The sequence below is a fragment of the Atractosteus spatula genome, chromosome 19 (assembly GCF_055471065.1).
Source record: "Atractosteus spatula isolate fAtrSpa1 chromosome 19, fAtrSpa1.hap1, whole genome shotgun sequence".
Taxonomy (NCBI): Eukaryota; Metazoa; Chordata; class Actinopteri; order Semionotiformes; family Lepisosteidae; genus Atractosteus; species Atractosteus spatula.
The window spans coordinates 17,893,588-17,908,893 of NC_142724.1; the positions used below are offsets into that span (position 1 = coordinate 17,893,588).

Here is a 15,306-nt window from a genome sequence, read left to right on the forward strand (position 1 = left end):
AAAATAACACCAACTTTTGCAGTTGCAGTATTATAGTATTTTTTTTTCAAAGGAGTGACAAATGTAGACTTGCTTGAACTCCACATGAAAATCATGGAATAAACAACAGAGCAATTAATAACCATTACATTGTACTCTATAATAAACATAATAACTCCTTACACTTATATAAAATGTTCTAGATATTTAACTTAAAGAATTTTAAATTAATAGTTATCAATGAGATTAGGTTTCTAGTTTACTTGGGGTTCTATAATAACCCTCTGCTGTTATTACTATCCCCAACCCTCTCTCTGCTTTACACTCCAGGTCAGCTTCTTGCTCACAGCCAGCCTGTCTCGGCGGCGACAGAGGAGCAGCAGTGGTCAGGAACACAGGCAGCTGATTGCTGGTCGAACCTCTCAAGATGCAGCCCTGCTGTACCAGGACCTGGCACAGACATCAGGGGGGCAGGCAGTACGCGTCAGCAAAGTTCACGGTCGGATGTCAGAGGCCTCTGCTATCATTTCCTCCAGTGCTGCTATGGTAAAACATGCTTTCAGTGTTGGATCTCAGTTGATTAAAATTTGCAATTTGTTTTCTATATACAGTACCTTAGTCTCATAGTCCTGACTGTCGTTGTGTGTGCTGATAGTATACTTATGTTCCAAAATGTTTGTTCCTTATTTTTCTGCTTTTTCTTGAAGTATTTAATGAATGGATTATTTTTGTCTTTAGGAAGTTTATCTACAGGGATATTTCTTCTCTGTGCTGATTTTTTGGATTAGTGATTATTACCAGTAAGATCCAAAAGAAAGCCCATTCAGATTTTTCTCAACTTACATTAATACATGGTGTCAAGATCAATGTTATTGTGACTGTCCTATTATAAAAATGTGTTGCACATGAAGAGAATAATTGGAAAAGTAATAAGATGTGGAAACATAACATCAGTCTCAAGAACAAATGCAGATATTTAGTACATTCATTCCTCCTTATATACTGGGGAATATGTGAATATTAGGGAATTGAGTAGAGTGCCTGTTGCCTGTGTGGAGCAGAGAGCTAGTTTTGCTAGGGGAATTAGAGTGCAGAGTCAGAGGGCAGAAGTGGAAAACAAAAAAAGACAAGTGCAAGCAGACACTGGTGAGAATCAAAGTCCACACATATAAGTAGTGCAAGTGGTAACTGCTAAGGACAGTCATTTTTATTACTTTTTTAAGTTTTGTGTGTCTAGAGCTATGTCACACTGATTAGCTGTAATAAAGATAAACAAAGCTTTCCTTGCTTGTTTACTTTAATGTAAGTACAAATTATACGTCTCCTGAGATGTGTATGCTTTCTAGTGAAATGGTTAACTGATATCAAATTTTGGTCATTTTCATTTTATGGTATTCATCCACTTAAACATTTATTGCTCTTTGATTCTAGGTGACACTGTTCCAGTCTGTGAGTGATCCAGGAAAAACAGAGGAAGTATTTTCATTCTATGTTGACCCCTCGGTCAGTAACCTCACTCTCTACATCACAGGAAGCTTCCTCAACTTCAAACTGCACAGCCCTGCAGGTAAAAATAAAACTAGCATTTCATCTCTGCCCTGTACAAAAGGCACCAGCTAAATTCTGATCTCTACAAAGATGGGGATTATTAAGAGGCCATGATTGGTAAAGGCTAGGCCAGGGAGAAATTTGACCAGGACCAGGATAAGACATCTACTCTTTTTGAGAAAGTAGCTGAGAATATTTTATGACCATGGAGAGTCAGGACCTTGGTTTTACATCTCATTCAAAGGACCACACAATTTTTCACTACAGTTTCCCTGTCACTCGGGCATTAGTACAGACCATAAGATGAGGGCTTCCTTCTAGTCCCACTAACACCCCTTCCAGCAGCAGCCTTAGCTTTCCTGGGAAATTTTCAATCCAGGTACTGACCAGGCTCACACCTGCTTAGTTTAAATAATGTTATGGTTCCACCATCTTGCCACCAGAGGGCACCCCAACCTATAGTGCCTGCTCTAACTGTGCAGCAGAGGTCCAGAGCAAGCAAATGTCAGTAACTAATCCTTGCTTGCCTAGTGCATACCCTCAGTATGACTTGGTGACCCTAACTCACCATTCCTCCCATCATAAAGCCTACTTAAATCCTGCTCATGGTTCAAACAGTGCTTAGTATTGTTGTCATTACTCTGAGCTCTAGATCTAGCCTTTGCTACATTCTTCTCTTGTTCCTGCATTTGTCTTCTACTCCTGTTTACTTCCCTGTTTATCGTTTGCCTTATCTTTGTCCTGAGATTTGTCTGCTTGTTCTTCCTGGACTCCTAACCTGTTTTTTTTTATGATTTTGGCCTGTTTCTTGACTTTGACTATTGGATTGTGTTCCTGGACCTTGACTCTAGACTCTCATTCTGGCTCTGGATTCTTGTTCACCTCTAGACCCTGGCCTTGGATTTCCCTCATTCACTGTCTTGGAGTTTTGTGACCTTTGTGAACAATCTAGAATGTGTGTCAAGACTTGTCTTAGTTTTAAGCAATGTGAGGTAAATTGTGGTATGTTTCTGCATGCTGCATTTAGTGCTTCACTGTCCAAAGGTCAATAGGTGGCAACTGTGGTGCGTTGGATGTTAGTGAGAAGGCAGATTCATTTAAGCTGCTTTAATATGGAATATTAATAATATTAATGTTGACTTGGGTAATGGGAAATTAAAATAACTGGAAAATAATATTCCCAAATGTTATTTATGATATTAATGTATTAATATCAATAAAATATATTTGTAGCTGGTAGGTGGAGCTAAAAAGAAATGCTTTAATGAGCTCTTGCTGTGTAGTTGATTTCACATCTTTCAAAACACTATCTTTGAAGGAGTGCCATCATATCAGGAGATTCTGCTAGTGTTTTCACCCAGTTTACTACCTCTGATTTAATAAAAAAAGATTGATATATTTGACATTTTAGATTTTAATTGAAAAATATATTTATATTTAAGATATTATCAGTAATACATGTAAAAATATCAATTGTGATGTCTGTTTAAGGACATCTTTAAATTCCCTTACCCTTTCCAAGTATCCCAAAGATTGTAGGTCTGGTGGTCAAGTAGTCTGGTGGTCAAGTAGTTTTCTTTACCTTCCCTGTAGGAAGTTTCATTTGTTTCCTTTTTTTCCCTACAGCCTGTATCTAATTTTTTACAAAAGACTACAAAATAGTTATTGCGTTAAATTAAATAAAATTATATTTAATTATTAAAGCCAATTACAATTTTGATTCATCGAATGATTCCATTCCTGTTTGGTCCTGAAGAAGACCAAGATTTTGTCCAAGTAGACCACTACAAACTTCTATATGAAATCCCTGAATCAGATGCGGGAAAATGCCCAGGGCATTGCACAGACTGAAGAGCATCACCCAGTACTTAGGATGCAGCCCAAGTTGTACACTTCCACAGACAAGTTTGTAAAAATGCAAGCTTGGCTGGTCTTCTCCAGCAGTGAAAGAATGAGCAACATTTATACCGATTCTTTCAGAACAAAGAAGAAACCAGCTCCTTCAGGAGACATTGATAGCCAGATGAATCCCGATTTCAGATTTTCCTGGATGTATTCTTTCAGGAGAAAACTTGGCAAAGAGACACGATGTTTCCCAGTAGCTGTCTTTGTTATTACTGTTTTGCCCCAGTCAAGTGACAGCCAGTGGTGTGGTGAGGAATGTTTGCGTGAAACAGCCTGGTTTATTGTGGATATGGAAATGGAAATACAAAGAAGATAGATGCAACTGAAGAGATTTGATTAGACACAGGATCCAAAGTTGCTTGGAGATGCAGACAGGCACAGCTGGAGTCGTTCTAATGAGTGTCTGGAGGATGAAGTGACATAGAACAGGGTTGCCAGCAGCAGGATGAGAAGCAGGACAGGACTGGAAACTTTAAAGTTAACAGGTGGCAGGTGGCTGAGAGAGCTAGTGTGTGTAGCACCAGGCAGGGTTAAGCTCCTTGTGTGAATTCAAATGGTCTCCGATGAGACTGAGGGCTGAGAGCTCGGATCCACTCGGGCATAACAGAGTCTTTAATATCTCAAAAGGGCAATTTGTGAAAGAAAGTACAGCTTGTGCATTGGTCAGAAATCGGACCCAGGCCTCTTGTGTGGCAGATGAGAATTATACCACTGAACTACCAAAGTGTCACTCTGATTGAATGATTGTGTGGGATACTGGGAAATGTAGTTTGTTACCTCATTTATTTAGTGTCACAAGCTAAATTAAAACTACCAGTGTGGGTTTATTAGTTTATTCATCAGAACTGTCTTTCCATTACACTGAAAAGAAATAATATATAATAAATATATAATATATAATATACAAGGGAGTTACCACAATGGTGAAAATCAACAACAGGCTGAGTGGGTTAATCAATATGTAAATTACCCCCAAATAACCACCAAATTGAAAATGTTTTGCCAACAAAATACTCACGTTGTAGGTAGAATTAGATTCAGCTTTGGTTAAAAGAGTAATGAAATGCGATGAAACGGCGGCAGGAAAAATGGCGGCCTCTGTACGTAATTTGTATCTTTGTTTTGCTCTTTTGTCCTTGTTATTCGTTAGGAAGATATTATGCATTCTGAAATATGATCGCATGGAATTGCTATCCATCAGAGAAGCATTAAAAGGTAACGAATTAAACACCTTCTCCTTTCCCAAAGAACTAATAACAAACAACATTCCAGGCCTCTTATTACCTGTTGCTGGGGCTACATTGGAGCACAGAACAGTTAGCAGGCTTGCTGGAGCGCTATCCAGGTTCAGGAAGTGTCCGTACCGACCCTCTTTGCCTGCACTGCTACTATCAAATGTCCGCTTTCTAAGGAATAAAATTGACAACCTTCTGCTTCTTATATCTGCTTCTTATACTAACCAATTGGAACTATCGTGCTAACTGGAATCAATCGTGCTAACTGGCGTTTACATTCAACCTCAAACAAATGCTAGTAGAGCCGTATGTGAACTAGCACAACATATTGCTGCTGTGGAAAGGTCCAATCCAGACTGCACAGTTACAGATGCAGCCATTCAAAGTGAGCGGTACAGACACGTACCGCAGGTAAGATGACACGGGGTACCGCGGTGCGTGATTGGTTGACCGACAGGGGCACTCGTGGTCCGTTGGTCTGTCGTAGAAAGACTTACTGTAAATGTCTTTACTGTGCCCGTTGTAGATATTGAATTTTACCACTGAAGGGAAATCTTAGTAGCTGAGCATAAAAAGAATAGGAGCATACTGTAACGCGTGTGAAGGCCATAAACGATATTAATTTTGGAACGTAAACATACAGTATATAGCTGGTCTTGGTACTTTAAAGAAAAAAATACACACCAGTATTCCATTTCTCCCTAAACATTGTAAGCTTCGAAGTCTTTAACTAACGTGATACCGGAGTCAACAAGCATACTTTTAGAATTTGATTAAAAGGGAATATAATATGGAATCGCGTATCTCAAGAAATTAATAACGGTATGATTATATCCGTGTACTGCGGCAGGGCTGTGTAGGGCTGTTTCGCCTGCCTGTTCATGCGAGCTGTCTTGTAGCTTACTGGTCTAGGTGCGTGACTACCAACTGGCAGGTTGTGTGTTCAAATCCAGCTGGTGCTGGACCTTCCAGTTTTATTTATTTATTTTTTAATCACGTAACATAAACATATTACCGTATGCAAACTGTACTGTATACAATATGTATATGTATATTTAATGTCTTAACTGTGCCCGTTTAAGTATTGAATATTCATATCTAATTTTACCACTGAAGGGAAATCTTAACATAAACATACAGTATATGGCTGGTCTCGGTACTTTAAAGAAAAAAATACACACCAGTATTCCATTTCTCCCTAAACATTGTAAGCTTCGAAGTCTTTAACTAACGTGATACCGGAGTCAACAAGCATACTTTTAGAATTTGATTAAAAGGGAATATAATATGGAATCGCGTATCTCAAGAAATTAATAACGATATAATTATATTCATGTTGCAAAAGAACTGCAACGGACATAAAAACTCCCTTGCTTTTAACAGAGCGTTCCATAATTTCTAACTACGAAAATGCCAGGTGAAAGGATTTGTAAACATATTTTGTTAAAGCAAGTCAGTTTTTTCTGCAACACATAAAATACATTTTTCCAAGAAAGTTTAGCCTTTGTCACTAATGAAACCACTAAATAAAGACATAAATATAGAAATCTTAAGATTTGTTTTATTTAATGTTGGTAGCAGGATGAACTGTCAGAGTGTATATTTTGTCGCAAAGTTGCTGCAAGATGTTAACAGTGAAAAAGGTATTTAGAAATGAGTTATTTCAAGATGAAAAAGAAAACATACACGAAACATGGTTTCATTACGACCAGAATCGGTCTTGAGATATTTTTAACTTGATTTACAGTATTTGAGAGGTATGTCTTAACACCGATACTACAGTGCTTAAGTCCTGCTCACGTATATGTTTCTAGGTTTATATTATGCATTTCATACGGTCAAATTACTTTTGAGCAACTAATAAGAAGCGCGAAACGGTATGCGTTTTACTTTCGTTTTGTGCTGGGACCCGTGGATTGATTAGAGATATCAAGTACATACAAGTCATTTTTTAAATGTTGTAGTTCGTCTTGAAAAAATGTTACGAGTACATCATCTATCAACAATCACACAGGTTCTGTTTCCATATTGCGGATTTTGGTTAGGTATTATCAAATCCAGTGGCGCTGTTAGTTTACTGAGTCCCATGTCACATGGTCTGTGATTGAAACCTGTAAAACCGGTTTAATTCGTCACAGCCAGCACTCTTCAGGTGTGAGGGTCTTCTGCTCAGAATGAAACGCTAAAATGTTTGTGTATGTTCTAATGGTAGTGGGGGCAGGGTGTGTGGGAACAGGTTTGGTTGAAATTGCATTGGAGATCTATGTTCTTCACACCTGAAACATTTTCTCTGAAAGCATTTTCTTCGCAGTTTAACCGATCTTGTTACAGCATGTTACAGTTTACTATTATTAACCATATTAATTTTAAGTGCTTAATGTAAAATCTTGTAAAAATATATTTTCATTGTTCAAATATACATTAAGTCTGACTATCATATAATAAGTTAAATACAAAACTAAAGAAAAAATAGGGTTAAATATAATTCAAAATATTTTGCTAACAATGTTAACTGTTTATGAATAATAAAATGTATTAACTAAGGAGTAGGATGGCACAGTTGTTAGTATGTTTTTTGTTTTGTTTCTTTTTCATAAATACAACAGTAGTACCTGATGTCTCAGTGGTTTTCAAAATTAAATTATGCATGCAAACCTGTGAACTAGAAAGATAACTAAGATATCCATCCATTATATTCCATAATATCCATGAAATATATGGCGCTGAAATACAGTATGTGTGACGCAGTGGTGGCCTGACACGGTGAGGTGCCCTGGCAGCTGTGTGATGCAGTGGTGGTCGGGTATGTAGAGGTGCACTGGCAGCTGTGTGTTGTGACGCAGTGGTGGCCTGGCACGGTGAGGTGCGCTGGCAGCTGTGTGATGCAGTGTTGGTCGGGTATGTAGAGGTGCACTGGCAACTGTGTGTTGTGACGCAGTGGTGGCCTGGCACGGTGAGGTGCGCTGGCAGCTGTGTGGTGTGACGCAGTGGTGGCCTGGCACGGTGAGGTGCGCTGGCAGCTGTGTGATGCAGTGGTGGTCGGGTATGTAGAGGTGCACGCAGCTGTGTGTTGTGACGCAGTGGTGGCCTGGCACGGTGAGGTGCGCTGGCAGCTGTGTGGTGTGACGCAGTGGTGGAAATGTTCACCATGTTTCACCATGCTGAAAATGTTTGTACCAGACTTTTTTGAGGCCTGTTTAATTGTGTCTGAAGTCTGATGTTGTAAATTTTATTGTTAAAAAGATCCATGAAAATGTCACTACTAAAGTTAGCTGGTACTGTTGGTATTGTAAGTGGCAAGTAGAGCTCATATTTTAGATTTTGTGTAGTTGCTAGCGTTGAACTGTGTGTTGGATGCACATGATTATATTCATTATATGCCAGCGCACCTCACCATGCCAGGCCATCACTGCGTCACACCACACAGCTGCCAGCGCATGTAACTGTGCCAGGCCACCACAGCGTCACACCACACAGCTGCCAGCGCACCTCACTGTACCAGGCCACCACTGCGTCAAACCACACAGCTGCCAGCGCACCTCACCGTGCCAGGCCACCACTGCGTCACAACACACAGCTGCCAGTGCACCTCTACATACCCGACCACCACTGCATCACACAGCTGCCAGCGCACCTCACCGTGCCAGGCCACCACTGCGTCACATAGCTGCAAGCGCACCTCACCGTGCCAGGCCACCACTGCATCATACAGCTGCCAGGGCACCTCACCGTGTCAGGCCACCACAGCGTCACACCACACAGCTGCCAGCGCACCTCACTGTACCAGGCCACCACTGCGTCACACCACACAGCTGCCAGCGCACCTCACCGTGCCAGGCCACCACTGCGTCACAACACACAGCTGCGTGCACCTCTACATACCCGACCACCACTGCATCACACAGCTGCCAGCGCACCTCACCGTGCCAGGCCACCACTGCGTCACACCACACAGCTGCCAGCGCACCTCACCGTGCCAGGCCACCACTGCGTCACAACACACAGCTGCCAGTGCACCTCTACATACCCGACCACCACTGCATCACACAGCTGCCAGGGCACCTCACCGTGTCAGGCCACCACTGCGTCACACATACTGTATTTCAGCGCCATATATTTCATGGATATTATGGAATATAATGGATGGATATCTTAGTTATCTTTCTAGTTCACAGGTTTGCATGCATAATTTAATTTTGAAAACCACTGAGACATCAGGTACTACTGTTGTATTTATGAAAAAGAAACAAAACAAAAAACATACTAACAACTGTGCCATCCTACTCCTTAGTTAATACATTTTATTATTCATAAACAGTTAACATTGTTAGCAAAATATTTTGAATTATATTTAACCCTATTTTTTCTTTAGTTTTGTATTTAACTTATTATATGATAGTCAGACTTAATGTATATTTGAACAATGAAAATATATTTTTACAAGATTTTACATTAAGCACTTAAAATTAATATGGTTAATAATAGTAAACTGTAACATGCTGTAACAAGATCGGTTAAACTGCGAAGAAAATGCTTTCAGAGAAAATGTTTCAGGTGTGAAGAACATAGATCTCCAATGCAATTTCAACCAAACCTGTTCCCACACACCCTGCCCCCACTACCATTAGAACATACACAAACATTTTAGCGTTTCATTCTGAGCAGAAGACCCTCACACCTGAAGAGTGCTGGCTGTGACGAATTAAACCGGTTTTACAGGTTTCAATCACAGACCATGTGACATGGGACTCAGTAAACTAACAGCGCCACTGGATTTGATAATACCTAACCAAAATCCGCAATATGGAAACAGAACCTGTGTGATTGTTGATAGATGATGTACTCGTAACATTTTTTCAAGACGAACTACAACATTTAAAAAATGACTTGTATGTACTTGATATCTCTAATCAATCCACGGGTCCCAGCACAAAACGAAAGTAAAACGCATACCGTTTCGCGCTTCTTATTAGTTGCTCAAAAGTAATTTGACCGTATGAAATGCATAATATAAACCTAGAAACATATACGTGAGCAGGACTTAAGCACTGTAGTATCGGTGTTAAGACATACCTCTCAAATACTGTAAATCAAGTTAAAAATATCTCAAGACCGATTCTGGTCGTAATGAAACCATGTTTCGTGTATGTTTTCTTTTTCATCTTGAAATAACTCATTTCTAAATACCTTTTTCACTGTTAACATCTTGCAGCAACTTTGCGACAAAATATACACTCTGACAGTTCATCCTGCTACCAACATTAAATAAAACAAATCTTAAGATTTCTATATTTATGTCTTTATTTAGTGGTTTCATTAGTGACAAAGGCTAAACTTTCTTGGAAAAATGTATTTTATGTGTTGCAGAAAAAACTGACTTGCTTTAACAAAATATGTTTACAAATCCTTTCACCTGGCATTTTCGTAGTTAGAAATTATGGAACGCTCTGTTAAAAGCAAGGGAGTTTTTATGTCCGTTGCAGTTCTTTTGCAACATGAATATAATTATATCGTTATTAATTTCTTGAGATACGCGATTCCATATTATATTCCCTTTTAATCAAATTCTAAAAGTATGCTTGTTGACTCCGGTATCACGTTAGTTAAAGACTTCGAAGCTTACAATGTTTAGGGAGAAATGGAATACTGGTGTGTATTTTTTTCTTTAAAGTACCGAGACCAGCCATATACTGTATGTTTATGTTAAGATTTCCCTTCAGTGGTAAAAATAGATATGAATATTCAATACTTAAACAGGCACAGTTAAGACATTAAATATACATATACATATTGTATACAGTACAGTTTGCATACGGTAATATGTTTATGTTACGTGATTAAAAAATAAATAAATAAAACTGGAAGGTCCAGCACCAGCTGGATTTGAACACACAACCTGCCAGTTGGTAGTCACACACCTAGACCAGTAGGCTACAAGACAGCTCGCATGAACAGGCAGGCGAAACAGCCCTACACAGCCCTGCCGCAGTACACGGATATAATCATACCGTAATTAATTTCTTGAGATACGCGATTCCATATTATATTCCCTTTCAATCAAATTCTAAAAGTATGCTTGTTGACTCCGGTATCACGTTAGTTAAAGACTTCGAAGCTTACAATGTTTAGGGAGAAATGGAATACCGGTGTGTATTTTTCCTTGTGATATTTTAAGCTCTAGTTGAATGATAGGTGTCGCATTTTAAATCATTTTCGTAGCTAGAAATTATGAAACGCCCTGTTAAAAGCAAGGACGTTTTTATGCCCGTTGAAGTAAAACAAAATGCCTGACAAAGTATGGCTTGGACAGATTCCAAGTGCTTGTACAAATGTGCTAAAGAAATTATACTTTGAGTATACAGCTTGTCCAAAGTCACCATTATTAATACTATTAGTAATATCTTCAGTAAAGGCTTTGATGCATAAATATTTCTGATAAAGGTAGGTTGTGTACTTTTGTCCAACTGAGCAATCTTGCTTTCATAAAATATACCAACATTTTAATGACTGATGATTAACATTCTGTAATACACAGTTCAAAATTAAAGGCTCAAATGCTGTACATGAGAGGTTAAGCTCCCCCTGGCGGTTTTACAAGGCGACGCCGGATAGTTAACCACGTGACACCACGTTAACTGCGTCATACCGCGTGATACTGCGACACGCCCACCGGGGTATGCCGCGAAATACCTCACCCATTTTGAATGGCTGCATCTGTATAGTCCTGGGTAACAATAACAACTCAGGAACAGTTTGGAGGAAAATTCAGGAAATTACCAACTACAGGGAAATAAACTCAATCACCTTACCAGATGAAGACCCTGTTATATTCTTTATTTGTGTTCTTATCGGCAGTCATTAACCACACAGGTTTTTGAATGATGAACATGCACTTTATTAACACAGTGCTCTTTAACTCTTACAACACTAACTCAGTAGATGCATTACCAACTGCCCCTCAATCTATTACTCTCTATATATACACACAATATTTACATCTGTGCAGTACAGCAACCCGTAAGGATCACACTCTACCAATATCTTTACAGACCCAGTCTCCCAGATAAACTCAACCAGTTTTATGCTCACTTTGAAAAATCTGACGTGAAGGCCTCCTCATTGCCTTCTACCCCTTTGCCTCCCCCATTCTCCATCCATATGGACGAAGTAAGAGCACTCTTCAAAAAACAAAATAAAAGAAAAGCCACAGGCCCAGACAATTTGTCAGCTGCAGCCCTCAGCTATTTTGCTGATCAACTACCTCCTGTGTTTACCAACATTTATAATACTTCACTTCTTCAGCAGCAAGTCCTTCACAGTTTTAAAATATCCACTATAGTTGTATTGTCTCTTAACAAGGTTCAATACTTCACTCCAGTCTGGTCTTTTTGGATGATACACCTTCTGTCTTCCTCTCCTGTCCTTCTCTGTGTCTTTCTGCCCCTCCATTCTGTACCTGCCTTTTTTATGCTGCCTTCCTAGATTTTTGATGACAATTTATGATTTGATTAACTAAAGTAACTGTATGATTGCTTTGATCACTGAATCTCAGCAAATGTCCCCTTGATTTGAAACTGGAAATGTTGACACTAACCAGGTGTTGTACCAGTTTGTGTAATTAAAAGTAGTTTTTTGTGCTGCTTTTATTACCTAGATATAGCACCTTTATTGACTTTCAATAATATTTAGAATTTGGGGGGGGGGGGGGATTTCATTCCAGGTCCAGTCTTCACAAATTTCCCAAATTTTTATCCAAGCTAGTAGACTAGGGCATTTTCATCTATTTATCTTTGAAGACAGGAAACAAATTTTGCCTGCTGTTTTTTTCTGTAGATTTTTGTCTGCTGAATGGACACATTAAGAGATAAAAGAAATGTGATTATTTATACTTAATGTCAAGGGGGTTTGCTTCAATTTAAGACTTGAACCAGGCCTCTGCTATATTCTGCTGCAGAGATATAACAACATGTTTAAGGGGTGAAAATTCCAGGCGGAAACAGGCTCTGGGGGCCAGTTACAGTAAGGTGTAATCCTCTTCAAACCACTCCAATCTGGTTTTCCAACAGCTTCACAGCACAAAAACTGCCTGGTTAAAGTCACTTACAATCTTCTAATTGCTTCTGATTGTAGTCCTCTCTGTATCCTTATTCTTCTTGATCTCAGTGCTGCTTTCGATGTTGTTAACCATGGTATCACACTGAAGCTCTGGAACTCATTAACAATGAGATGGTTATTTAATTGACATGTAACAGCACATTCTAGAATTTCTGCAAGAAAGGGTAAGTTGAAAATGTGGTGAAAATTGTTTAGATTGTCCAGAGCCATTTTTGTTTGTTTTTTGGCAGAAGGATAATAGATGCAGTTTTGAGGACCGTTGGTACAACACCAGTGCTCAAGGATTCATTTATTAGATTAAGGACAACAGAGCAGAGAGAAGTGAAACAGGACTGAAATGGGATCTAATAGGCTGGGGGTGGTGTCACCGGGAGGGCAGGAGGGGTGCCCAAGTGAGTCCTTTTTAAAACAGAATGATGGCTCAGCCACAATTGCACTTAGGTGCAAAGATGATGGTATATTATGACAATGCTTCCCACAAACAATTATATATATAGTAAAACAAAAAAAAAACAACAAAATTGAACTAGTACACACACAAAAAAACAAACCCTTTCTCTAAGAAAGAGATCAGGAGTTCTACCACACTTAGGTCCTATCAGCTCCACACTATAGCGATAGCAAGACTAAGCCCAGTTAGATCTCTCTCCCCTTCCTAAATAGGTACCATATAGCCCTGCCCCTTTGGACTGTACCACTGTTACAAAATTATGGAGCTGCATTTCAACCCAGATAAACTAATTTCCCTAACATGGGAATTCCTTCTTTCTTTTAAAGAATATTGTAAACAGAAAGAAAAACACCAACCCTGTATACATTTAACTTATTTTTAACCTCATGTAAAAGGAATGGTACTTCCTTTACTGGAAGATGTGCACATGCACCTCTCCATCTTGACATTATAAAGCCAGGCTGAAAACGGGTATCGGGTTTGGACCCATGAGGCCTCCATACCCGGAAGTCGGACAGCCACACGGAAGAGACAAACAAACAGACAGAGCGCTCTCTCACACAGATAAGTACAAATAAAGAGAAACAGAGTTTGTGTTTGTGTCTCTTCAGGTAACAGAAACTGATTTTGAAATAAGAGGTGATAATGTATTGCGTGTATGAAAATAGGAAACTGCTAGCCAAGCCCCGAGTATGCACCCTCATGAGCTAGCTAGCCGACAGGAAAGTGTATGCGAGATCTTGTGTAACTTAAGATGGATAATGATAATGTGTCTTGTAATGTACTGTCTGCGGATTGTGACAGAGATCCCTCTGTCACAGGTGGATTTCATATGTGAAACCAGTTTACTAATGGATGCAGTGTCAAGAAGAGAGAAGATAGAGAGAAGGGAACCAGTTAAGCTAGGCAAGCAGGAAGGAGGTGTGGTGGTACAATGCATTGTGGAGAGAATGTGATTCTGGATGTTGTTGATCTTGGAGCTAAAGAATTAAAAAAATATGTTGCAAAGTTGCAGTGAGGCAGGTAATGTGGTGGGGCAGTTTGGCTGGGTTGTTATGGTTATTTTCAATGACGTAAGAGAAGTTTCTGGATCTAGCAGACTCTATTGTATCCTTATTTTCAGACAGTGTGTTTGTTCCAAGCCTGATAATGTATGGTTGTATGCAAAAATTTTGCACCTCTGGCCAGATAACATGTCTTGTTGGTTTTCTAAGTGAAAAGAAGTTAATGCAAACTCTGCCAAAGGAGGTGTTACTAAGTACTGCCCAAACTTTTGCACATACCACATTCACTGTTTTCAATCTGTTAAATTCAGCAAATAAATAGTAACTGTGCATTAAAATTTGCAGAAATATGTCAAGTTTAATTTTGTTCGCTGCAGAGGTTGTGTTAACTTCTTTTCACTTAGAAAATCAACAAAATCTGTAGTTTGGCCAGGGGTGCCCAAACCTTTGCAACTGTATGTGTATGCCAGAAACACACCACCTACATTCAAGTTTCTGGGAAACCGGGGTACCGGGGACAGAGTGAGAAAAAGAGATGGTTCGAGTTTTTAAAGGAGCTAAGGTTTCCTTCTTCTACACTGTGTCTTGCAAAAGAAATCAGCCCCTTCCAGCAGTGTCTTATTTTGGTGACTTAGAAATGATCTAAGAAAAACATTTAAGCAGGTATTTAATCAAAACTTAAAAGCTCAAACTAAACATTTTTTTGGTGTCAGCAGAAACTACAATGAAAAATATAAAACTAATATTTTCTTACATAAAAAGGAATTCAACTCACATTTCCTTTATAAAAATCATTTCTGTCCTCTGGGAACAAACACTATCACCATCCTAATACAACAGGCAAATAACATCTCTGTTATTTTTTTGCCTTTCCATTGTGAACTGTTACAATGAGTAAAGCACTCTATTCCACGCAAGTTTTAACAAACCACTGGTGGCACCACAAGTAATGTCTGATGTCAGTTCTCTACTACAGTCAAAATTCTTCACCTCTAAAATTTATCAGCAAAAGCACCTCATAGCTGATATACAAAATGTTATCGCTGTTCTGTACAGCAGACAATACATA

General features: G+C 39.2%; 1 protein-coding gene across 1 annotated transcript in view; it reads left to right on the forward strand.

Moving 5' to 3' along the window:
* The window catches only part of LOC148818160 (von Willebrand factor A domain-containing protein 7-like), a 130,567-nt gene that overhangs the window by 94,206 nt on the left and 21,055 nt on the right, over positions 1–15,306 (forward strand). The window contains exons 9-10 of the mRNA XM_088937429.1: positions 310–525; positions 1,411–1,546. Coding sequence (XP_088793555.1) covers positions 310–525; positions 1,411–1,546 — 352 coding nt within the window. The remainder of the gene's footprint in view (positions 1–309; positions 526–1,410; positions 1,547–15,306) is intronic.